The 25395-nt window shown below is 46.0% G+C and overlaps 1 protein-coding gene across 9 annotated transcripts in view; it reads left to right on the top strand.

The window, feature by feature from the left end:
* The first annotated feature begins 719 nt into the window (after nt 1–719).
* DCUN1D4 (defective in cullin neddylation 1 domain containing 4) overlaps nt 720–25395 on the top strand; it is an 87196-nt gene continuing 62520 nt past the window's right edge. For 2 of the 9 annotated variants that reach the window (XM_045056391.1, XM_019829511.3), the window contains exons 1-2: nt 721–801; nt 1002–1062. In XM_045056391.1, the coding sequence (XP_044912326.1) occupies nt 796–801; nt 1002–1062 (67 nt within the window). In that variant the 5' untranslated portion in view covers nt 721–795. Of the gene's footprint in view, nt 802–1001; nt 1063–10704; nt 10848–11251; nt 11314–12322; nt 12860–20688; nt 20857–23559; nt 23580–25395 lie in introns of those variants that run through there. The other 7 variants (XM_045056392.1, XM_023253117.2, XM_023253121.2 and 4 more) reach the window with 7 other exon arrangements.

Raw genomic sequence — 25395 nt, 5'->3', positions numbered from 1 at the left:
AAAAATAAATAAACGTTGAAAAAAAAATTAAAAAAAAAATAGCAATTTTAGGAAGGCCTGGGTGGCTTAGTTGGCCAAGCATCTGACTCTTGATTTTGGCTCAGGTTGTGATCTCAGGGCTGTGAGATGGAATCCTGTATCAGCCTCCACGCTGAGAATGGAGCCTGCTTAAGATTCTCTCTCTCTCTGTACCGCACATGCTCTCTCTCTCTCTCTCTAAAAAAAAACAAAACAAAAACAAAAACAAAAAAATTTTACATTGCTTGCATGATTATTTAAGGTATGCCTCCTTTGAAATCTCATAAGCTCCATGAGGGCAGCAATTGGGTCTGTTTTTGCTCAACGTGTAATTTCTAGAGCCCAGCAGTGTCCGGCACATGGAAGGCCATTGATATTGGTCATTTCATAAATAAATGAATGAGCTAGCAAGAGATCATGTGCTCACTGGGAGTGGGAGGCATGCTGATTGGCTATCATAACTCTGTTTGATGAATGGTGGGGTGAGTAGTTCCCCAAAAGAAGCAAAAGAGGGGCAGGCCGGGCAGGAAAGCGTCCAAGCGTCCCCACCCAGCCATTGGCCTGCCTTGGGCAGTGTCTGACCAGTCACTTCTGCGTCTGTGCTTCCTCACCTGTGAGATGAGGGACTGTGCCCAGCTCATCTCTGAGATTGTCCCGCCCAACGTTCTGTTCCCTTTTGTTCTGGTTCCGTTCACTCCTGCCAAGTTCCATTCTAGTGCTGAAGGTACTAAGTGGAAAAAGACATGACTGTGGGCAGCCTCAGTCAAGGAAGGCTTAATGGAGGTGAGCCTGTGCTGAGTGGGAAAGGCTGGGAGTGGGAGGAGCTATAAAGGAGAGACAGACGTGGGCAGACCTGGGGTGGGAGGCTGGCTGTGGCAAGTATGTTATTGGTGTTTGTCGGGAGTCTTTTTTTTTTTTTTTTCAAATGTAAATATCTTTGCAAGGGGTACTATCTTAACACATCTATGTTTCCCCTGAACTAGCTTATCCGAGAACAGCAAGCCAGTCATGCACAAGGAGCTGAGGGAATGAGACATTGGACAGGTACGTTTTAATCATCAAAATAGGTCCCGAATACAAGCGCCTCTAGGGTGTGTGAAGCAGGCTGGTCGCCCTGGGGTCTACACGGTGCCCTTGTGTCTTGGGCTCCAATAGTGGCAGAGTGACTCAGAGACAGGGAAGAAAGAAGTGTCTCCATTGGCTGATGCAAAAACCAGCAGGAGGAATGGGCCCTAACCCCCTTCCTGCGACCGCAGAGTGCAATAACCTCTCAGGACCGGCCTATTCTCCTTCCACTTCTTCAGGCAACCCCTCTGTGTCTGCCCTCCAGGATGTTGTTTAAACTCAAGTCTGGCTTCTTCAATCCTGCTCCTATCAGGGAACAAAGAGGTTTCTCCTTACTCACTAAGGGCGGACCTCATCCTGAAAATGGGCGCCCTCTGTCCTGGAGGGCCGGCCACCAGGCACCACAAGGGGGCCCTGGACTGCTGGAAGGGGAGCCGGAAAAGGGAGAGAAGGCTCAGCAAGGTCAAGAGGGAGGCAGGGGCAAGAGGCACAGTTTTGACCCACGCGCACTGGCAACCCTTTAAAGTCGAATTGCCCGTAACGATATTCTGCTACTTTTGGCCCTACTCTTACAGACCCCCAACATGTAGTCCTGTTACCAGGTCCCCAAATAGGTTTAACAAGGAAGAGAATAAGGACACCTGGGTGCCTCAGTCAGTTAAGCGTCTGACTTCGGCTCAGGTCATGATCTCACAGCCCATGAGTTCGAGCCCCGCATCAGGCTCTGTGCTGACAGCTCAGAGCCTGGAGCCTGATTTGGATTCTGCGTCCCCGTTTCTCTCTCTGCCCCTCCCAGGCTCGCTCTCTCTATCGCTCTCAAAAATAAGTAAATATTAGAAAAAAAAAAAAAAACAAAAACAAGGAAGAGAATAAATTTCCATACCCTGGAACTGGGAAAACCATGTTTCATGTTGCCACTGATGATGGGCAGTGAGAACACAGGACATTTGCCCCAGCCCCCTAGAGCTATGCTAGGTGTGACTGCCTACTGTTGCTGGAAAAATAGGTACAGCCTCCGCAACAGAGGACTTTGGGCTGTGTGTTGGGGGAGGGGTGGAGAGGGTGGGCACACAGCCATCTGTACAATGCTATGCAAAGAAGCGATACAGCAAAGTGATTGAAAATATGGATCTGGAGCCAGTCTGCTCGGGTTTAATTTCTCCCAGTTCAGCCATTTACTAGCTGTATGACTTTGGGGAAGTTCCTTCACCTATCTGTGCCTTAGTCGCCTCACCTGTAAAGTGAGTCTAACGAAAGTTTGTACTTCTTGGGATTGTCGAGAGGATTACATGGGTTGACAGGAACACTAGAACAGTGCCTGGTGCCAAGTGAGTGGTGCTTAAGTGTTTGCCAATACAGTATTTATATCCGCCGGTCTATCATCTGCGAATCTGAAATGTGTCCCAAAGCTATAGTTATAAATTTGAATGGAGGTTTAGAACAGACTATGGTGGTGGTGTTAGAGCTTTGAAGCCAGAATACGTGATTGGGAGGTGGAGGGATGCAGAATGAAACGGAGCAGTGGCAGGGGTTCAAGGTCAGACTTCCCCAGTAAATTGACCAGACTGTGGGGGTGGGGCAGGGCAGCTGGGAGGCCCGGGGCGCAGTGGGGCTGATCAGGGCCTGGGGTCAGGGAATGGATGAGAGGGTGAAACAATTAGATGAGAGGGAAGGCAAAAGGTCCCCTGTGCGCTGGGGAGGACCCCGAGTCCGAGTGTGGGTGGCTGCAGAAAAAGCAGTTTTGACTGCAACCCCGTTTGGAACTGGAGGGGAGCAAAATTTAGAAACAGAAATCTTGGGCACCTCCTCTTGCTCTTTGTCCAATAGTCCAATATCTCCATACCGTGTTGAAAATGCTGCCCCCTGTCCCGAGCCAAGCCTTCCCTTCTCTCCCACGACTCCACAGCCTGAAACTGTTCAGGTCCCCCTACTTGAGTGCAGGCCCAGAGGTCAGCCAGACTCGGGAGGGTAGTGTGGAACTCCTCTCTCATCAACAAATTACTCATAGCCACTGACTAATCCCTAAAGTGCCTGGGTTTTAAAAAGGAAATATAAACTCAAATGAATGTCTAATCTAGGAATTCTTAATTTAGGGGGGTGATGGGGTGGGCATAGGTGGGTTTCAGGCCTTTGACAGAGTCATCATTTTCAATGCTTCCTAAAGGGGTCTGTGACTCCCAAAATGTTGGGGGCATTTGCTTTAACCTATTTGGACGAAGGCAGTGTAACAAAGTGAAGTGTAATAAGCATTCAGGTTAGTTGGAAGAAAATATTTTTCAATTGGGTAAATTAGCGATTTGTACGTGTGTGTATGTGTGCCTGTGTGTGTGTGTGCCTGTGTGTGTGTGTGTGTGTGTACATGCAGGCCTCCAGATTCTTTTTCTATTTTGGAACCACAGATATTTTTCTTAAATACTTGGATTCATTGCTTTCTTCCCACAACATGGGTTCTGTTGTTGGAGGGTTCTTCTTGGGGGGTTCGGGTATGAGTGTCAGGAGACTTGCAGTAGCTGAGGAAGATGTAACCGGGTTATAGGAGCTGGAATCTGCTTAGTCACAGGTGTTTTGACACCCTACATCCTCTTCCTTTCTAGAACAGGAAGTTCTTACTTCCATAACATGTTATCACCAAGGAAGTGAGCATATATTTTCCTCAGCTCCTGTCTTCCTCTTCCCTCCCCCACTTCCTACTGCTGCCTGCCGGCTCCATCCACTCTCCCAGAATGCTCCACTTTGCCATAATGAGATGCTCGGCAGCCACCGACGTCTGGAGATGGATGGGGCCTCCTGTACTGCCCTGAGAGGGATGTTAAAAAGACATTGTATTCATGGAAGCAGGCTAGAAAAGGCGAGGAGAAACGAAGAGTCTGACAGCACAGAAGCCATTGTACAAGTAAAATGGTTATTCTTTCTGCCCAAACCCTGCTAGCTGGAGTAACTGAAGCAATGCTATATTCATGAAAGTCACTATAAACGTCATGCATTGTTTAGATTCCACTGGAAAATTATACCTTCTGAGATCTAATTTAAGGCAACATCATTAGGACTTGATTAGCTCTGTGCGAATAAGGTGAAAATACCCAATTCAGAAAAGAACATGTGGTAATGAATACATTTTTGTTCAAATACTCTGTTAAGTCCCTAGGCAGGTGTGATTTCTGTAAAATAAAAGGCCCTGGGTAAAATTAAAAAAAAAAAAAAAGTGCCAGTTGAAGCATTGTATAGTTGGGCTGGAGAAAAAGATTAGCAAAAAAAAAAAAAAAAAAAAAAAGCTTATTAATGCTACCCTAATAGTCATGTAGTCATGTGTCAAGAAATCGTGGAAGTTGGAAATAGTTTTAAAAATAAATGAATTTTTTTCTCTATATCCAGGAGAGGCAAAAAAAAAAAAAAATGAAATTGAAATACTGATGTCAAATCTCATCAGAATTGGAAAATTCTTAGCTTTTCTGAGAGATCCCTAAAATGGCAGCTCCATAAAGAAGGAAACCAGGATTTTCTAGATAACTTAAAAACACAGACTCATTTTTGCTTGAAATAGCCCCAAGCATAAAAATTAGCCAACCAACTGTACCTCACAAGACTGCATGAGGTTCACAAAGAAAAATGTGGATGCATCACATAATTGGTGCTCATGCATTTATTTCTGCTTCCCTTTCCTACTTTTATAAATGTTTGCACATATTTTACCATATTTATCTCTGGAAGATATTACTCCCATTTTTATAGATGGAGGAATTGAGGCCCAGACAAGTTTAATTCCTGTTCAAGGGTTAAAGTGGTAGGGTCTGCATCTTATTCCAGGCTGGCTCAAGGGTAATATTTAAAGACATTTTTGCCTCTGGTATAGCAGATTCAAAGTCTTTTATGCCAGTAACTGTGGCACTCAGAGAAGGGTAATATTACTTCAAAGGACAAGGAAGAGAAATTATTCACTATGGGAACACAATATATGCTTCTATTTATGTAGAATCCCCTGTAATTTGCTACAATTTGTTTAATTGTTTAGAAATTTCCTACGTACATCTGAACTTCCAGTATCAATCAATTTTCATTAAGCTAGTTTTCAAAGAGTTTGAATGACGCAGCATTGATATGGGGTCCCCATTTTCTTCTTTATTGTGCAAAGTCTCACATGTCAGTTTCAAACTAGGTTAATTTCACATTGGTGGCATGTCTTGGTGAAGAAGGCTTTTGTATCCCAACTCAGTGTTCACTGTAAACTCTAGAAAGGAGAAAGGAAGCCAACTTAATGAAACATAGTGACTGTGGAGTTAGAGACCAGCTTAGAGGAAAAGAAGGATCTGGGATGACAAGGTGGATGTGAAGGGGAAGGGTTTATTCAAGAGTATGATGAGTACTGCAACTAACAGGTATTGAGCCAGGTACTTTCATATGCTTTCCTTGTACTTATTCATATGCTTACTTCTCACAACATAACTATGAGGTAGTTCATGTTATTTTCACTCTTGCAGATGAGGAAACTAAGACACAGAGCGAGGTGAAATAATTTGTCTTCTTTTAAAAAAAATTTTTTTTAAATGCTTATTTATTTCTGACAGAGAGAGAGCACGAGGCAGGGAGCGGTAGAGAGGGAAACACGGATTCCGAAGCAGGCTCCAGGCTCTGAGCTGTCAGCACAGAGCCTGACACGGGGCTCGAACCCACAAACCATGAGCTCATGACCTGAGCTGAAGTCGGACACTTAACTGACTGAGCCACCCAGGCGCCCCAAAATAATTTGTCTTCTCAAGTGGCAGAGCCGATGGGTTTTTAATCCAGGCCATCTGGGTTAAGCCTATGTCTTGCTTCAGAAAAAAATGTCAAAAGTTCTGCCATGTCTAAAAATGCCCAGTGCAGAGTTGGTTCTAAAAAGTTCCATCTCTTAAGGTCTCTTTTTTTCACTTTGGGAGTTACATTACTGACCCAATGGAGGCTGATGAAAAATATGGAAGTCCCGTTAATGTGCATTATAAACCCACATGACAGGTTATCAATTCTACGAAGTAACCTGTGATGATTATAGAGGTCACTTGCTTGTGTTTCACTGTCAGTGTTCTAACCTCTAGCATAATAGGGGCAGGGGAAAAGGAAGCTGATGAAAGAAAAAGTGTGTTAAACAAGATATATGGCAAATGATGCCATCTTTTCAGCTTGTCAATCATCACCAGTTTTTTTTTTTAATTTTTCCCCACGTTTATTCATTTTTGAGAGACAGAGAGAGGCAGAGTGTGAGTGGGGGAGGGGCAGAGAGAGAGGGAGGCACAGAATCCGAGGCAGGCTCCAGGCTCGAGGCTCTGAGCTGTCAGCACGGAGCTTGACACGGGCTCAAACTCACGAACCGTGAGATCATGACCTGAGCCGAAGTCGGACGCTTAACCGACTGAACCACTCAGCCGCCCCAATCATCATCAGTTTTGAGGAGAGACTGTCCCTGTTGGTGACAATGGAGGAAAATGTCTACTTCTAAGCTTTTTCCATTAGCCTAATAATTGGGACATGACTATCTACAGGTATTGAAAAATGAAACCTACACTTTTATTACCCTAGTAGCATCTGCAAGTGGCTATTGCAAAACTGTTCAATGTATATAGGTGAAAAGAAGCATAAGTTACAGTGACATTCCTATGAAATTAAAAGCTTAAGAGCCGAAACTGTTTCCCAATAACACGGGCCTTAATGGTTAAAAGGTTAACTCCAGTAGGCCGAAGAGGCTGTCCCTTCCCACTGGTATATCAGAGTAGTGAATTTATTACATTCAGCAGAGCCTCATTAGATACTCTAGATAAATAATCTCATTAAAAAAATACCATGAAGTTGATAGTTGCTATTGAAATCAGGTCAAAGGATAAAACAGGTAAGAAGGATAGAGTAACCTGGAACTAATCTTTCTGACTCCTATTTTTCATAATATATATCTACAAAGAAAACCTGAGTCTAGATATTCAACTCGAGAATAAGGCCAGGTTTCACTATCTTTTAAAAGCACATTCATATCCATATCATTGTATCCTTATACGTAAGTGTCTTAGGTATGCAGGGCATATATTAACCTGATTAAAAAGAGGGGGAACATTATAACGCAGGGAGTTTCACCACTTAGGGACACTATTCCTTATTAGCTAGATGGCAAGTTACTGAAGCTGTCTAAGCCTCCGTTAACTTATCTGCAAATTAGGGATAATATTAGTACTCTACTGGAGTGTTGCAAGGTTAGGTGGAATACTTTAACAAGCAAAGCACGATCACATGGGAAGCAACAAAAAAAAAAGTTGTCATCATTTGGATTAGCAAACTGTCAGTTGGTTATGAGTCTGGAGAAATGAATTATCCTGACCTCCACAGATATATTACTTTGTTTTGTTTTCGTTTCCATGTAAACCCAGGTAGCCTGACTTTTGATAAGAGTGGAGTTCTACACACTCTCGCACTGCAATCTGAGGCTGAATGGATTCCTCCTTGACATGTGTTCTTTTCCATTCTCTTCAAATTTTACCAGGGGCACATTTATCTACTTATCTAAGCAGGCCCAACTTTATTTCAGTCATAGGACAATGCCATTCTCCACTCTGTATCCCCATCCCCGACACATGCAGAAAAGCCTGCTATTGTGGGATGTGTAGAATTTGGAGAAAAGTTTTACTCTACCATCACACTCCCAAGATACTTATTAATTTTCCCTCCAAGGATTTGAATATAAATGCACAGAAGTGTAACATTATTATCTCTGTAAGCATCCCCATAAGGATCAAGTAATTTGGAAATGGCACCAGAGAGAAAAACGTTACATGTTATATTACATATTGAAAAAAAATTCTTATTGCGTTTCATAAAAAAGGAGGCAGTATTCCAGCTATGAAGTATAGAACTTGTATCAGGTTTTTATAATAACGTTCAAATGGGAAGGAAGAGTAGCTTACCCATCCTTGAAGTTTGAAGGTATGGTATGGGACAGTGTGGTAAGGGGGGAAAAGACCCGGTCTAGGAGGTGAGAAACCTGAGTTTAGTTACTGCTTTGCTATTAACTAGCTGAGTGATTTAGATTAGACATTTAACTTCTTGGGACCTCAAGTCTCATATTCTTAAAATGAGGAAGTTGGGTTTTCCCAAGGCTTCTCCTAGATCTAAAATTTCACATTACAGTCAACATTCCGTTCACTTTAAGGAACGACTAACTGGTGCCTACTATTTGAAAGCACTATACTAGGTGCTGGGGACATAAGATATATATAACAAGTTTCCTGCCCTCAAAGGTTTCTAGTCTTGTGGATTATTAAAATGATGGGGTGATATTTACAGAATATTATGTAATCATTTAGTTATACCTGTTTTACTATTCATTCAACATGTGGGGCAGTAAGTCTTAGCAAACTAAGAATGAACTTAGCCCCTCAATCTTCAGGCTGTAGCTGACCTACCAGAAAGATGTGTACTAATTTCTAAGCCTGTTTTTCATTTGAAAATAACCATACAGGCCTGACTGAAAGTGATGCTGAGAAGTAACAAAGGCTGAACATCCTATATATTTTTGTGGACACCCTGAGCCAGTGAAGTGCTGGGTGCTAGGGGCAAAGCAGTGGGCAGATCCCTCATGTAGCTTAGCCATTATATACATTATAAAGTTTGGTGCAAAAAGATCAATACAGTAAATGGCTCCCTAGAACAAATTAGTTGTGGGTTTATTTTAATTTGGTGGTGTCAGGAAGCAACCTCCTTTCTTTGCAAAATAACTGTGTCTCAGCCCTTAAATTACCATGATCAATAAAAAACATACAAATATATATACAAAATATTATGAATTTGTGTAAACTATATATAATTTACTATTTCCTAGATACAGAGTCGGTTGAACACATAAATGTGATAAGGATTGCAAGCACAGCTCTTAGTTCAGAGTAAGAAGGGACTTTTCTTAGAATTAGATCTGCCCAACAAGGAATGGCCTATTTCAGAGTCTGGAGGTACTTACCCATCTCTGTGAGGCCCAGCTGACAGACCTGTTAGGTTAAAAGTCACCAATATGGAGGAGATTCTTGAGAAGAAAACTGAAGTGGATAAATTCAGGTCAATTCTGAGATTCTATAATTAAGGTGAAGTGATTCATAAACGTGTTAATGACAGGTACAAAATTATAAGGCTGTAATTTACTCGGGAGACATTAGGGATTTATAGGGATAGAGTATACTACAACAGGAGTGGTGTGGACAGATGAACTGGTTTGATCCTGTTCTTTCAAAATGTCTTGTTTTTGGTGTAACATTTATCCACTGATTTGAAACCTAAATTTCAGAACTCTGAAACTCAAAAGCCTTGGCTATGGAAATCTAAAACTTAAACGGCTAATGTTTTGTTACCAGTTGTTTGTAATATTCTTGGAGGCGTTGTGTGTGTGTGTGTGTGTGTGTGTGTGTGTGTGTGTAATGCCCTGGCTGTAGGCTGGGGCAGAGCCTTGGGATACAGGTAAGCGGTGGATGTGCCCGTGATTGGGGTAGGAGAGGGCTATCCTTCCTAAGTATCTCAAAATATTATTCTGCTACATTATGGTTAAGTGTGACGACTTGGTTGAAAAGCATTGAAAAAAATGGTTGGAACTCATAAGAATGGTGCGAGTTCTTGTCTTAGGAAACTCAGTGGTCCTAGGAATTCACTTAAATTAACACCTTCCTCTGCCAACTAACAGCCAAATGAGGCCCTCTCAGCGTCAATGAATGACAGTCTCTCAATTCAGCCAGTTGTCCTTCGAGGACTCAGAACCTATCCTCTGGACTTGCCAACATGCCAGACTGAGCCTGAAGCTGAGAGCGTGGCCCTGATTTCCTGCGTGCTGGGGGGGCGGGGGGGCGTATTCAGATGTGTGTATGACGACGGACAATGCCTGTTAGCATTCGAAGCCTTTAGAACAGCCCATTTGTGACCAAGGGAGAAGTGTGTTGATTCTGGAAAAGAAGCGCAATTCAAAACCGGGAAGAGGATGGATTGTTGTAATTGTTGTACAAGAAGTAGGAGTTTGTTCCTTAGAGGGTTTGCTGGAAACGAGAACGCGATGATTCTTTATTCAGTTTCCAGCAGTAGGAAACAGCTAACAAGAGAAGTCCCAGTCCAAGTTCGGAGCGGACTGGGCTTCTGTTGAGGACCGCTCCGAGGCGTGCGAGACAAGTGGGTGACGCAAGTTTGGGGCCAACTCCCCTACTCCTTGTAGAGGGACACAAGATGCCCCCAACTGTGCTTTCCCTTTACCGCTCTTCACGCAACACCACGCGTGCTTTGTTTCAGAAGCCGACCCTTCTTTCTCGGTTGGTCTGCAGCTCCACCAATCCCGCCCGTGACGGGGCGGGGCTTCAGGGTCAAGGTGGACCAATTCGCCAGCCTCGCCCCTACACGCGCTTTCGGACCCCCGGGGATGAGTGACAGCAGCCGGGCCCAACCTGCTGCTCCAGAGCGTGGCCTCCGCCAGGGGCGTTACGGGGCCGAGGCGCCGGGACCAATCGCATTGGACCTCAAGGGGCGGGGCCTCTTTGCCAGCCCCAGACCGGCGCCCTCCTTACTCCTTTTGTCAAATGAGAGACGCGGAGGGGCGGTCCTTCGACCGAGGTTCAGCCAATGGTTGGAGGCGAGGTGGGCAGGCCGGGAGTGCTGGCGGCTGGTCCTCAGCTCCGAGCCGAGGTGCGGCGAGCCGGTGGGGGGACCGCGAGGCGAGCGCGGGAGCCTGGGCGGCGAGTGGGGTGTGAGCTGCCCGAAAATGCACTCGGATGCCGCCGCTGTCAGTGAGTAACAGAGAGCGAGCTGGCTGGGGCCGGGCGGTTGCTAGCACTCTCCACTCTGCTCCCGCAGTCCCCGCCCCGCGCCTCCTGTCCCGAAACGCGCCGGGAGTCCCTGCCCGGGAGCCACCCCTTCCCCTCCCGGGGCCGGGGCGGGCGGTGACGCTGCGGGCGGCGCGGGGCGGGGGCGGGCGTGGGGGGGAAGGGGCCGGCCTGATGGGGGAGGGCGGAGGTGAGGGGGGTGGGGACTGGCTCCTTTTCAGTGTTGGGGGCAGGGGGGGGCGGGACGTGCGATGAAGGGCTGGGACCGGAGTGCCTGGGGTGAATGGAGGTGGAGGCGGCGGCGGGCGCTAGCGGGCAGGGCCGGGGGTGGCACCGGCGCGGGGAGAGAGGGAGGGAGCGAGCGAGCGGGGCGCAGGGGTGAGGATTTCCTAGGGGCTGAGTGGTGCGGGCGGCTCCGTGAGAAAGGCGGGTGAGTGCTAGGGGAGCGCGGGGGCGGGGACAATGGGAAGAAGGCTGGATGGCGGGGGTGGGGGGGGGAACAATGCGGTGGGGGAATGGGGGCAGCGGCCGAGCGGGGCTGGAGGGCGGGCGCGGAGATGAGGGCTGATGTAACGGGAGAGCGAGGTGGTGGGAAGGATTGGGGTGTGATGGGATAGTTGGGGAGTCCGGCGGGCTGGAGAGGCATAGGGAGGGTGGTAGGGTAATTGGGAGTGGTTTAGAGGGGGGCAGACGTTGGGGTAATAGGATTGAGCAGGTGTTGGGAAGAGAGGGTAATTGGGAGTTAGAGGCGAGGAAGGAGGGGAGGGTTTGAGGTGACAGGATGGGGGCAGGGGTAGGGGAGGTGCGGTGGGGGTGTAAAGCTAGTTGGGAGGAAAGGGGGGTTGGGAGGGGCCGGGGGCAGGGGGGAGGACTGTCAAGTCCACATTCGGTCCGCGCGGGGCTCAGGGGAAAGGTGGCAAACTCAGTTTTCAGGGAGGTGTTCCCTCCCCCGGATCAAGATAGGGTCCATGTAAGGGGGAGCCCTGAGCTTCGGGGTGCCGGGAGAGGAGGGGGCGGGGCTGAGGTGGAGGGGGCGGGGAGGTGCCCTGAGGTTGGCGCTGGCCGCGGTTCCCCCAGAGCGGCGGGAAGCGAGGTCAGCGCTGGCGCGGGCTCCGGCTGCGGGACTGGGAGGCGGGGCACGGGCGCGGGCTGCGGGTTTTCCGCGGCGGGAGCGGGAGGGGTCGGGCCCTGGAGACCAGGTGGGGGGTTTTGCGCAGGGGAGGTGTTGGGGTCCCAGGCTGTCCGTGGGTTTGGCAGTCTGTGACGCAGTTGTCTAATTTCTGGTCGTCAGGTGTGGACGCTGGTACCTAGAGACCCGCTTCCCTGCACGGGGGGGCTGGACCACAGGCTCCACGTAGCGCCTGCGGAGCGCGACCTCTGCCTAGCTTGCGGGGAGGACGCGTTAGGGGTTTCCTTTAGGGTCTGGCTCTAGTGGCCGGGTGTGAAGGGGAAAGGCGGTCGCGCGGAATTCTGGGACTTGTAGTCCGCGCCGCGCGGGGCCGCGGTTGGGTTGGGTGCACGTGGGTAACTGTGGAAACGAGTCCCAGAATGCTTCGCGCCTTTCGGAGCTTCCCGGCTCTGCTAACTCGTGCTTTTTCCCCAGCGGACCCGAGCGCGCTCTTGGGAATCTTCTCTTGTCCCCTGGGGCTGGAGCGATTCACTAGACCTTCTCTCTGTGTCAGCGGGAGGGGGAAAACCAAGCCAGACACAGTCCTTTTGCACTTGGGTTCTTGATTCACTAGTTGATTACTTCCTCCGGCATTTGGTGGCCTTATTTGTAATTTGTAGGGTAATGCTTAGTCTTTTATCATCTAGCCCATAGGTTTGGAAAAACATTCAAAATTCAGCACGATCTTAAAGCAGAGTTTAGGATGCTGTGTTTATTGTGGCATCCAGTGTATGTAAACACTAGTTTAAAAGGCTTAATTTTACATAAATCTCGGAATGCAGTGGAGACCAGCGTAACCCTTGTGAAGGTAGTATAGATTATGTGGTTGTATTTCTTGGGCTGTTTGGACTGCCCAGAGATAGGACTTTTTGAAAAAAGATGGTCTTGAGTGATGGAGGAGGCTTAATGGAATTTAGGGTGGAAATGTGCCCATTCATAAAGCCAGCATGAAGACAAACAAAGGGAATATGTGATGTTTTCAGTTTTCAAGGGAATAGGGGAGCAAAGGAAGCTAGAAGAAGGTAAACTTGGTGGAGGGCCTTAAATTTTCATACTGTTTTTTTTTTGGTTTGCTTTTAACTGCTACTGTCATTCTTTCTCTTTGCCTCTTTAATGTTAGAGACCACCCTCTCAGTCTTTAGGTGCCCTCAATGCCACATCTTTTGCGGATTCCCATTACCATTTAACTACTGAATCTGTACATCACAGAATCTGTAATGTAGAGGGCCATAAGATTAGCTCAGAGATGACAGACTGATTTTATGTGATATATAAGGTATTGAGAAACTATTGGTAGCATAGTCACTAGAAGAATATTATAATGATCCTAATGATAAAATTTTACCAAAAAGTCCTAAAATTTGGAAACCTTTTAGTATGGTTACACATATACTGAACGTGCATACTTGATTAAGTGATTAATGGTTAAATGATGGCTGAAAAATTGGGCAATGTGTAATTTTTTCAGGAAAAGATTTCTGTTTATCTTACGTTTTGCTTAATCTTGTGACGAAATATTCAGGATCTTGTGACGAAATATTCAGGAAGCCTTTTGTGATGTGTTACTATGTAATGTGGACATGTTTTTTAAAATATGCACTTAATAGTGGAATTTGTTCTCATATAAAGGGTAAAGTGTATGAAGATGAAAACAAGAGTTATAATTGTCTTCAAGGTGGTGTTTTAAAAGAAGTATTAGCTTAGTAATTTTTCCCTTTTTATCTCTATTATATCCCAAAGGGCAGTTGCCCTTTACACATACACAGTCCCCCTCTTCTCCAGCCCCTCAAACCCTAGGTTTCTAAACCTGATCAGCTTATATTTTATGCTGTGGATTTTAGGTTCCTCTTTTTTTTTTTTTTTTTTTTTTTTTTCAACGTTTATTTATTTTTGGGACAGAGAGAGACAGAGCATGAACGGGGGAGGGGCAGAGAGAGAGGGAGACACAGAATCGGAAACAGGCTCCAGGCTCTGAGCCATCAGCCCAGAGCCTGACGCGGGGCTCGAACTCACCGACCGCGAGATCGTGACCTGGCTGAAGTCGGACGCTTAACCGACTGCGCCACCCAGGCGCCCCTTTAGGTTCCTCTTTAATTTTGGCCTTTGGGGAGGTCCTTTCTTTTCTTTTAATTTTTTAAAATGTTTTATTTATTTTTGACAGAAAGAGACACAGAGTATGAGAGGGGGAGGGGCAGAGAGAGAGGGAGACAGGGAATCGAAGCAGGTTCCAGGCTCTCAGCCGTCAGCACAGAGTCCAGTGTGGGGCTGGAACAAGTGAACTTCGAGATCATGACCTGAGCCAAAGTGGGATGCTTAACCGACTGAGCCACCCACGCGCCCCAATGGAGGTCCTTTATTTTCATGTGAACTTATCTATGCATTTAAACAGATGTTTCTTACCCTTGGCCCAGTATTTTTTCACAGTTTTATATTGGGAAGGTTTTTAGGTTATCTTGTCCATAGCACTGCCAGCAAAGTCTCCCTCATTTTCTTCATCATAGAGAACTTCTGTACATTTACTCTTTCCTTCCTCTGTTCCTCCAAGAAGTGCCCCTGCCTGTACTTGATCACATTTTTCCAGATGTTATTTATCATTATATCCCTTTCTGTTTTTATCTTTAGCTGCTCCCAGCAGCTCTTATAGTTTATTGCTTTCTTCCTGGCTAATAATACATGTTTGGTATTTTGTCATCTCAAGAATAAGGATCTTGTTAAATCAGCAGAATAAAAAATCAACCTGTCAGAAACCGACCTCATGATTTGACCTCTGTTGTATCCATTATTGGCAAGTAACAATACACAACTAAAAATGGCATAAATAATAGAACTTATTATTGCCCAGTAGCAAGAAATGTAGAGAATAGATGATTCTGGTGCAGTGTCTGAATGATACCTGTGAAGACTCTAGGTTCCTTGCATCGCTTTCTTCCTCTCTTCTTAATATTTTGACTTCTGGAAAGCCTCGGGCTCATTGCCTCTTGTTGGCAATGTGGTTGCTGGGGCCTCAGACATCATGCCTGTGTAAGACAGGGAAGAAAGGAATATATTTTCTTACAACTCCCCCTTAGCAGAGAGGAGTCTTCTAGAAGGTCACCTTGGAGACTCCCGACCCCCCCCTCCCCCACCCCCTTTCAGTTTCACTGAATAGAACTGATCCTATGGCACTGCTACTTGTAAGGAAGGTTGAGAAAGTGAAAGTCTGGCATTTTTCAGCTGCTTTTGTGAGATGTGGCCTGTGCTAGGTGTAAGAACAGTGAGGAAAATGCTCTGGGTCGGCAGCCTACAGGTTATATCCCTGAGCCAGCTACTTTGTCCAGCTGTTTCTGGCTTGGTCTCAGTCTTTTTTTTTTTTTTTTTTATCAGTTTATTTTCTGCTTCATTTTAAAACAAAGGTGACTTACTAAGTATAAATAAAAGCCTGTCAAGAGAAGGAAAATAAACTGTAGATTTACAGGCTGCATATAAATGCTTGCTGTATGTTAGAAACAGGCCATATTTTGGCTCTGAGCATCCTAGCAGTCAAAACAAAGAGGAAAACAAGACTAATTAGTTTTATTCCTCTGGTTCATGAACTGCAATTCATTTACTGACCCAAGCTGGCAGCTTAGATATTTCTCATCCTTCCCCATGCTCTGCTGAACTCTCAGACCTATTGCCGTCACCCTGGGGCTGATCCGTCTTTCCTTACGTTGTAGTGAATGGGCAGTAATCCTTTTGCTAGCCTCAGCCTCCTCTCCCTTTGCCTTCCTCATTGCTAGTCCAATCATCTTTGTCCTTAGGATTCCCCTAGACAAAATGAGGGTTCCTGTTTGCTGCATGAGATACAGACTCCTCAGAACCTGGGTTTGAACCAGCTTCTGTAGTTGAAGCTTGCTTTCTTCTCCCTGAACTGCTGCTTCCTTGTCCACTGCCATCAGTGCTACTTCTGGGGAGCTTTTCCTTACTGGGTTCCTGTTCCCTCTCTAGCAGACTCATCCTCTCTCTCTGTGTTGAATCTCCAAAGTACTGTTTACTTCTGTTCTCAGTTTTAACTTCTATAACAGTAGCTGCTTGTTTACTTATTTGTCCCTTCCCCAATTAGATTATTACCCCTGGAGATCTGGGACTATCTGACTTAGTATCCACTTTGTTATCAAAGATGATGCTTTGTTTAGGTCCTCAAGTATGTATTGAATTGCACTTAAATGGTCAACCCTTAAATAGTGAATTATCTAGAAAATTTTAATTCTCCTTCCTATTTAGTATGCTTCTGAGTCTCTCATTATCTTCCAATTGTCTTCAGGGAATACAAACTTTCACTTATTCATTCTCTTTTTTAACAAAGTCAGCCATAAGCAAACCAATTTCAATTATATAAATATAAATATATTAGAGAATGCAAGCATGAGCAGGGGAGGGGTACAGGGAGAGGGAGAATCCTAAGCAGGCTCCACACCCAGCTACAGCCCCACCTGGGGCTTGATCCCACCACCCATTAGATCAGGACCTGAGCCGAAATCAAGAGTTGGTCGCTTAGCCAGCTGAGCCACCCAGGGCCCCCGATAATATTTCTTTTTAAATACATGCAGATATCAGTTTTGAAGAATGCCTGAGGCACGGAGAAGTTCTCAAGGGGAAAGTAAAATGCTGGTGATGTACTAAGGGACCAGGAGTCTATGTGTGAAAGCACGTGTTTCCATTTCAGATCTGGTGTGTAAGTCTGTGTGGAGAAGGCTAAGGCAGGGCTTGAGAAGACTGGCATTACCTCTCTTTGTTTTGTGACCAGATTCTGGTCCTTAGGGTTTATTTCGTAATGTTAACTGTACATTGAGATTGCTGGAAGCTTTCTTCATTTAGATAATAAACTTTGTTAGTTGAAGGTGAATTTTCTGAGAATGTGACGTTAATGCTGATATCTTTTTATAGTTGGTCATCTTGCATTTGTATTAATAGCTTTTCAGAGCTTGTTCTTTTTTCTTATTCTGAGATTCAGGTTAGGAGAAGTATCTCTTGAGAATTATTTTTTAAGCAGAATATACATTTAAAAAATATGCTTTAAGTAGAAAAAGATATCCAAACACATTTTAAATAGAATCATGTATTTTGGCAATAATTGCATTACTGTTTCAGACCTAAGTGTTTTGTTTTTCCCCTCTTGTGTCCATTATTCTAGCAAACAAAGAATTTACTACTCCAGATTTGAATTATTTTTCTTTTATTTAGAAAACACTCTTAATGAGTTATTTTCAGTTTAGGAAGGTAGGCTTGTAGTTTTTGCAACTAACTAATATACTAAAACACTAAATGATATGAAAAAGACCCCCACCCTCCCCAAATAGCATTACCTCTGGGTATGATTCCTTTTAGTTCCATCTTTGAGGGGTTTTTTTCTTGAACGTTTATTTATTTTTGGGACAGAGAGAGACAGAGCATGAACGGGGGAGGGGCAGAGAGAGAGGGAGACACAGAATCGGAAACAGGCTCCAGGCTCTGAGCCATCAGCCCAGAGCCTGACGCGGGGCTCGAACTCACGGACCGCGCGAGATTGTGACCTGGCTGAAGTCGGACGCTTAACCGACTGCGCCACCCAGGCGCCCCGAGGGGTTTTTTTCTTGTATTTTTTTTTTTTTTTTTTAAAACCTTTTGCTACTTGCTGGCCCATATCGCTAGTATTCCCAGAGATGGTGTGCCATCCGTTTGTGTTTGTGATGGGCATTGTCAGTCTTCGGGGCCCTGGCTCTTTCTCTGGTTGGGAAACTCCTACCTTTGTAGGCAGACCTGCTCACACACACCCACCACAGAACTTGAATGTGAATGAATGGAATCTGAAGCTGGAGGCAAGGGATGGAAAGAAGCCGGGGGAGTGCCCTGAGGCCGTTTGGAGGGGATGGGCAGTGGGGGCAGCTGCCCTGGTCCCAGGGGCCAGCCAGTTCTGGCTGTGTCTGCGTGCTCTGCCGTGTGCCCGTAAGCATTGTTTTGGTTGTGTAACTTGGTTTTCTGGATTTCCTAGACGTGCTGTGAATTATACGGTGGCCCTTTAAATTTTTTTTTTTTTCAACGTTTATTTATTTTTGGGACAGAGAGAGACAGAGCATGAACGGGCGAGGGGCAGAGAGAGAGGGAGACACAGAATCGGAAACAGGCTCCAGGCTCTGAGCCATCAGCCCAGAGCCCGACGCGGGGCTCGAACTCACAGACCGCGAGATCGTGACCTGGCTGAAGTCGGACGCTTAACCGACTGCGCCACCCAGGCGCCCCCGGTGGCCCTTTAAAAGAGCAGTCGTTATCCTGTTATATTAGCTAGTTGGTTTCTGGTGCTCGAGAAACTAAGAATTCTGAAGATCAACATCCAGACCTGTCACCGGACCGTTCGTGGCAGAGGCCCTTGTGGAGAAGAGCAGTGATGTGCCTTTCCACCCTGACTGGACTCTGTTCAGAGTCCTAGGTTCCTGGTCCCAGGTTACTCAAAGGACAGAAAGGACACATAGGCAGTATGACGTCGGTTGTGGGTGCTGTCTTGCCAGTGGTCAGTCAGGACTCTGGGCCACACATCAGCCACCCTGCTGGATCTCAGTATACAGAGCTTTTCACTGCTTGTCTTTTCCTAATCGCCTCTTTGCCCTGAAGACAGACAAAGTCTGATGCTCAGGAACTAATGTATAACTTCTAGTGTGTCTTTTTGGATCTGATTGGGAAGTATTAGCTATGGAAATAATATTTGTGGTTTTTTTGGGTAGAATATTTACCTAAAACTCCTATCTGAATGTCTTTATTGCATTTTAGTCATTTATTGCGTATAATGTACATACTATAAAATCGTGCCTATTTTAAGTGTATATAGCTTGATGATTTTTGATAAATATCTATACTGGTATGACCAGTACTAAAATTAAGATACAGAACATTTTCATTACCCCCAAAAGTTCCCTTGTGCCCCCTTGCAGTCTGTACTTCTCTCCTCCACATTGCACCACAATTTTTGGCTTTTAATCTGTTATCTTAGGCCGCTTCCATGTTAGTTGATGATTTGTCACTTTGCTGTTCATGGGGATGTTACAGTGTAAAAAGTATTTATACAGTACAGTATTAATCTCTCTCCCTTTTTTTACTGAACTATTAAATCCAAAGAAAAACTATCAGTACTGTATAAATTATAAATCTGGTAATGCTTTACCACGTGGAACTGTCTAGAGTGAAATGACTTGTTCTCTTGAAGTTTTCCAGTGGATGGCTGTTCTCTGTGGCCCAAAGAGGGTCACATCCAGGGTTTGCTCCCTGGGTGTGTTGATGTCTTGGATTGTTATCTGGCTCAGGTTGAGAGACAGGAAAGCATAATAGTTAAGTGTGGGCCCTAGAGTCAAATTGCCTGGATTCATATCCTTGCTCTGCTACATATTAGCTGTGTGACCATGGGTAAGTTAGTCAGCTACTCGGTGAGCTTCAGAGCCCTCACGTATAAAACTTCCCTGCCGCAGAATATGGAGTTGTGCAGTCAGTTAGCAGTGTTTATTGAGCATCTACCATGTACCAGGCCCGGTTCTTCATCTTTCGTGAAGTTCTCAGTCTAGTGTGGGGGAGGGAGATAATGAGCAGGTAAATCATGCAGGGTGTCAGATGGTGATAAGTTGTGTAAAGAAAAAAACAAAGCGGTGGAGGATGGGGGAGCACAGGTGTGTGAGCAGGGAGGGGGAAAGGAATGGAGCACGTTGTGGTTTTAAATAGCAGGGTCAGGTTTTAGGTTAAGACCTGATGGGAGTGAGGAGCATTTCCGGCAGCAGGGGAGATGAATGCGAGGCTCTGAGTGGGAGCAGGCCCAGAACCGAGGAAGGAATCGCAAAGAGGCTGCTGTGCTTCGAGTGGAGTTGGGGGTCGGGCAGAGAGAAAGAAGTAGGAGGCAAGGTCTGAGCGATCCCAAGGATTAAATGAGATAAAACACGCAGTTTAGAGACGTGTGTGGCTCTTTTCTGTTTTTGTCGCTAATGACTGCTGTGTAATGACGCCTTCCTCATTAGGCTATGAAAGGAGACCCTTGAGAGGAAGAGAGGTTATCAGAAGGAAAAGAACCAAGTGAGGCATTCCTTCGGTTAGCCATTCACCAAACATCGGAGGCTTTCTTGTTTGTTGCCAGGCATTGCTGTAACACACGTGACTGTGAGAATGAGGGGGTCCCTGTGCCTAAGAAGCTTCTTCCAGCGGGTTTAGGGGTGGAGGCAGAGAAGTAGTGGACGGTTTGAGTATGACACGATGGCAGCTAAGTTAGTTGGATGCTTTGGGACCAAATGGGAAGTCATTAAAATTAGACTTCGCGGAAAGGTTAGTATTTATACTTTGGGTTTTGCTTTTGAAGTTTTCCTGTGTGAAGGAAAAGATCTGTGTGTGCCTGGGGGGAGGATTAGGTAGGAGGGTGCTTTCCCAGCAGTGGGGACAAGCAGGGGTGACAGTACTGAGAACTGGGGCAGTAGAATGGGTGTTTGGCAGGCTAGAGTGAAGGGGACAAGGTGGAGGGGTGGGCAGGAGCCACACGGGCGGAGGGCTGCGAAGAGGGACCAGGGAGAGAGTATGAGTAGGAAGGAGAGGAGAGGAGGGAAGCACAAGTCAGACAAGGTGGGGCACAGGGAGAGAGGAGGAACAAGGGGGAATGGAGAGGGGCTGAGACAGGTTTGGTGATTATCCTTGGACTGTTCCAGCTGCTTTGCCCGTCTTGACGCATTCAGCCCTCACCACGGCCCTCAGAAGCAGGCTGTGTACCATTATTCCCATTTCACAAATGAGGAAGCTGAGGCGGAGAAAGGTTTAGTCGTCTTCGTAACGTCACACGGCTTGTAAGTAAGTGGCGAATTGAGATTCTAACTCAGGCATTCTGACCGCAGGGCTAGATGCCCCACCACTGCCGATGAAATAATACTCAACGTTCTGTTTGTGCCTTTGGTTTAGTCCTTATGGCAGCCCTGCAGGTATCCTGGAACCCCCGATTTTGTCTCTGGCCTGTGGATGGTGACGGCAGAGCCAGCTGACCTCATCGTCTCCATTTTGCTTCTGGCTCTTTTGTTCTTGGAGTGGGCCCCAACAGCATCAGCAGGGAGGATGAATTCCTTCTTTGCCACTCCTCTCTCCTCCTTGCTGCCATCTTCTCTCAGTGACAGTTGGCATTTAAAAACTGAGTCTAACTGGGGGACTGATTGTGGCAAAGTATTGCATACATTAACTCACGGAATAGTCGTGTTTATTTCGTCTCCTTAGATCTTATTTTACTTTTTTTTTTTTTTTTACATTTTTTAAGTTTTTATTTATTTATTTTTTATAGCACGGGAGAGGCAGAGAGAGAATCCGAAGCAGGCTCTGCACAGTCAGCACAGAGCCCGACATGGGGCTCAGTCTCATGAACTGTGGGATCGTGACCTGAGTCAAAATCAAGAGTCAGATGCTTAACTGACTGAGCCACCCAGGTGCTCCAGCCACCCAGGTGTCTATTTTAAATAAACATGTATTAACTACTTCTAAAACATGCTTTTTAAAAATATGTATTTTTTTTAATGTTTGTTTATTTTTGAGAGACAGACAGAGACAAGAGTGCGAGCAGGAGAGGTGCAGAGAGAGAGAGAGAGTGAGAGACACAGAATCCAAAGTAGGCTCCAGGCTCTGAGCTGTCAGCACAGAGTCCGGTACAGGGCTTGAACTCACGAGCCATGAGATCATGACCTGAGCCGAAGTCAGGCACTTAACCGACTGAGCCACCCAGGCACCCCTAAAACATACTCTTTAGATTATTTTTAAATCTAGGACATACGTAACAACATTGTAGAAAAGCGAGAAAACCTAAAACTTACCTTTCAGTAGAGCTACTTATGTGTTTTTGTGTAACATCTTTGAAATTGTTTTCTTTCTTTCTGTAGTTGAGATTGAGTTCGACTCTTTTTCCCCTTCAGTATCCCTTTCTGCAGATGCCGTTCCCAGCAGTTAGACCACAGATTACTTGTTCTTTTTTAAAAAAAATTTTTTTTCAACGTTTATTTATTTTTGGGACAGAGAGAGACAGAGCATGAACGGGGGAGGGGCAGAGAGAGAGGGAGACACAGAATCGGAAACAGTCTCCAGGCTCTGAGCCATCAGCTCAGAGCCCGACGCGGGGCTCGAACTCATGGACCGAGAGATCGTGACCTGGCTGAAGTCGGACGCCTAACCGACTGTGCCACCCAGGCGCCCAGATTACTTGTTCTTAATTAAACGGGAGGCTGGGAAGGATAGTGGCATGGTCAAGTCCAGGCTACTGGCCATTGGCGCCACACTTTTAAAGGCCCGTCACCTTGTCATCCCTTCTGCCCTGTCTTTACTTTTTGATCTTCCAGGTTCAGCGCGTCTTAGTCTATTCTGTGTTCTAATAATAGCAGGGGTTAAAACAATGAACCGTAATGGGTGCATAGCGTGGGCCAGCACTGTGCTAAGTGCTTGGCACACACCATCTCATTTGCTCCTCACAATGGCCTTGTGAAGGGGGGCCCGTTCTTCTGTACAGATGAGGACACTGAGGCACAGTGAGATTGGGTCACAAGGGGTCACTCAGCTGGGGTGTCACAGAGCTGAGACTCTAACCCGGGCCTTTCTGATGCCAGAGCGTCAGGGCTCTTGTGACATCAGTGAGATTAAAGGATGAGTTTTACTCTGAACCACGGAGTGGGTCTGTGTTCTTCGGCGGATGGGGTGGGGCAAAGGGAATGAATCTAGGGCCCCTTGTACCTCGTCACACTTGGAACGCAGCCAGACAGGGTGTCCTGAAGTGGCCGACTCCTTTGAGACGGCACCAGCAGGCACAGGTCGTGGAGTGGAAGACGGGGCTAGGTGGCGCACCGCCTCTCCCGGGCGGATGGCTTCTCGCAGCCTCTTTTACGGGTCCTGTGAGAGTTAGAAGGAAAAAGCCAGCAGCAGTATGCTTGGACAGCTTTAATTTTGGATCTTGTGCTCAGTGAAAATGCTGAGTCACCTACAGTGACCTGCTTCCCACCCCTTATCAGCGTCCTCTTTGCGTGGCTCACCTTTTGGCTCTTGTGCCTTTAAGTAGCAAGTGTTTATTGATGAGGGGAATGATGTTAACGTCTTCCTACTGCTACTTTGTTTCTTTTCATTTTCACCTTATAATCTTTCCAGCCCTACAATCTTTCCCCTACATCTGGAGCTTTTCTTTTTCCCCGTGCTGACGGGGTCCCCGTGAATGAGTTGGGTTCTGGTCTGTTCTGTGCTGAGCTCGATCTGCGCTGTGCTGGCAGGCTGGGGCTGGAACTCCCCTCCCTGGCTACATGTTAGAATCACCTGGGTTACTGAAACATCCACGACCCTGCTCCCGCTTTTATCTAATTGATCTGGATTGGGGCCCTGGCCGGTTTTCAAGCTTCCCAGGTGATTCTTATGTGCAGCCACTGGATTAGCTTTAAGAAGCTTAATTAGCGAGCTGGGTTTGGTTCGGGCTACGGGGGAGAGGGCGCTGGGCGGATAGCCAGCCATTCCTGCTCATTGTGTGACGTCCCAGCCAGCGCTCAGTGCTTACCGTGTGCCAGGTACTGTTCCAAGCCCATCCCAGCATCAACTCATTTAATCCTCGCAGTAGCGCTGTGAGGCAGGCACTGCTATTTTCTGTTTCATAAAGAAATTCCCACTAGCAACGAAGGGCATGTGGTATGAAACTGACCCACAAACCTAGCACACAAACTTAGAGTAATACAGTAAATCTAAAGCTGGGGGGTGCAGGTGCTGCTTTTGATAGAGTCAGGAGAGGAGAGACCTCTCTGATGAGGTGACATTTGAATAGATATTTCAGTGAAGTCAGCTGGCAGGCTTTGCGGACACCAGAGGTCATTGACGCAGAGGCATATTAAATGCAAAGGCCCTGAGGTAGGAATTCACGTGAGTCTTCAAGGAAGAGAGTGGCTGGAATGGAGTGAGCAAGGATAATGGAATGAGATGACTTAGGTCAGATCATGTAGGGCCTTGTAAGGACTTGTTGAAGACTTGGATTTTTTTTTTTTTCTTTTATGCTGCAGTAACAAATCCAAAATTGTGTTGCTTGAAATCAGAGGTTGTTCCGTGTTCTTTGCAGGTTGGCAGGGGTCTCCTCTTGACATCATTGGCATTCTCATTCTCCGTCTCTCTGAAACTCACTGGACAAAGGGCTTCTGTTTCTAGAAGGAAGGAGGCAAGGCGAACCTAAAGAATAAATTTCAACTACCCTTGATTTTGACAACAGAATTTTTTTCATTTTCCTTATCACTGAGTAAAATCGGCATTTCAGGAGAATGGGCCATGTAACCTGTAGCTTGGAGAACCCGTAGCATTACATATTGAACCTGAGTTAGGCCTTAGCCCACTCTGCTCGACCATGTTGTTGTTTTGCCCCAGAAACATCAGGGACCCATGCTGATTTGATAACCTTTAATTTTGTCCGATCTTGTTTCACTTTTTTTGGTCAATAACATGGTTATTCTGCTCCTCCCCTCCTCAAGAGCCTTTACTGGTTTAGTTCATTCATGGTCATCAGGAAGCATTTATTAAGTACATGTCTGTGCATAGTGCTGCATAGAAAACCTCTAGACCTGAGAGCATTGCTCACTGCCCAACTAGAGTTTAGCTAATAGTAAAATACTTTCATTCATCGTTAGTGCTCTAGAAGAAGTGTACTTGAAATCAAAATAACACAGGTGTTATTAGTGGTAGCTTCTTTGCACATCTTTTCTCTTAAAAAGTTGGTTGTTTTAGATTCAGCCAGTTTTAGTAATTTTTAAAAAAAATTTTTTTTTCAACGTTTTTATTTATTTTTGGGACAGAAAGAGACAGAGCATGAACGGGGAAGGGGCAGAGAGAGAGGGAGACACAGAATCGGAGACAGGCTCCAGGCTCCGAGCCATCAGCCCAGAGCCTGACGCGGGGCTCGAACTCACGGACCGCGAGATCGTGACCTGGCTGAAGTCGGACGCTTAACCGACTGCGCCACCCAGGCGCCCCCAGTTTTAGTAACTTTTAAGAAAATGTTACTCTAATTTGTGTACCTGATTATTAACAACTTTGGGTGGGAAATGGTGTTGCTTTTTCCTTTTATGGAGCATGAAGATAGGTCAATTTATGCTCTGATTACAAATAAGCTAGAATGGAGGAATGGACTTTGGATGGGGAATCAGAAGATGTGAATCATTCCCGGCTTGGCCACAGCTAGCTGTGTGATCCGCCTGAGCCAGTAAAAGGAGAATTGGACAAACGGACATGAAACATTGAACTCCCTCGCATCTCCTGAATGCAGTCATAGTGGTTTTTCCTCCTAGTACAGTGACATTTTATAAAGAGGTTTGTTCTGAGTCCATATGTAAGGTCAAAGTCACCTGT

Source organism: Felis catus, chromosome B1 (assembly GCF_018350175.1).
Source record: "Felis catus isolate Fca126 chromosome B1, F.catus_Fca126_mat1.0, whole genome shotgun sequence".
NCBI lineage: Eukaryota > Metazoa > Chordata > Mammalia > Carnivora > Felidae > Felis > Felis catus.
The sequence above is the reverse complement of the archived record's forward strand: the minus strand, read 5'-3'. Positions and strand labels throughout refer to the sequence as shown.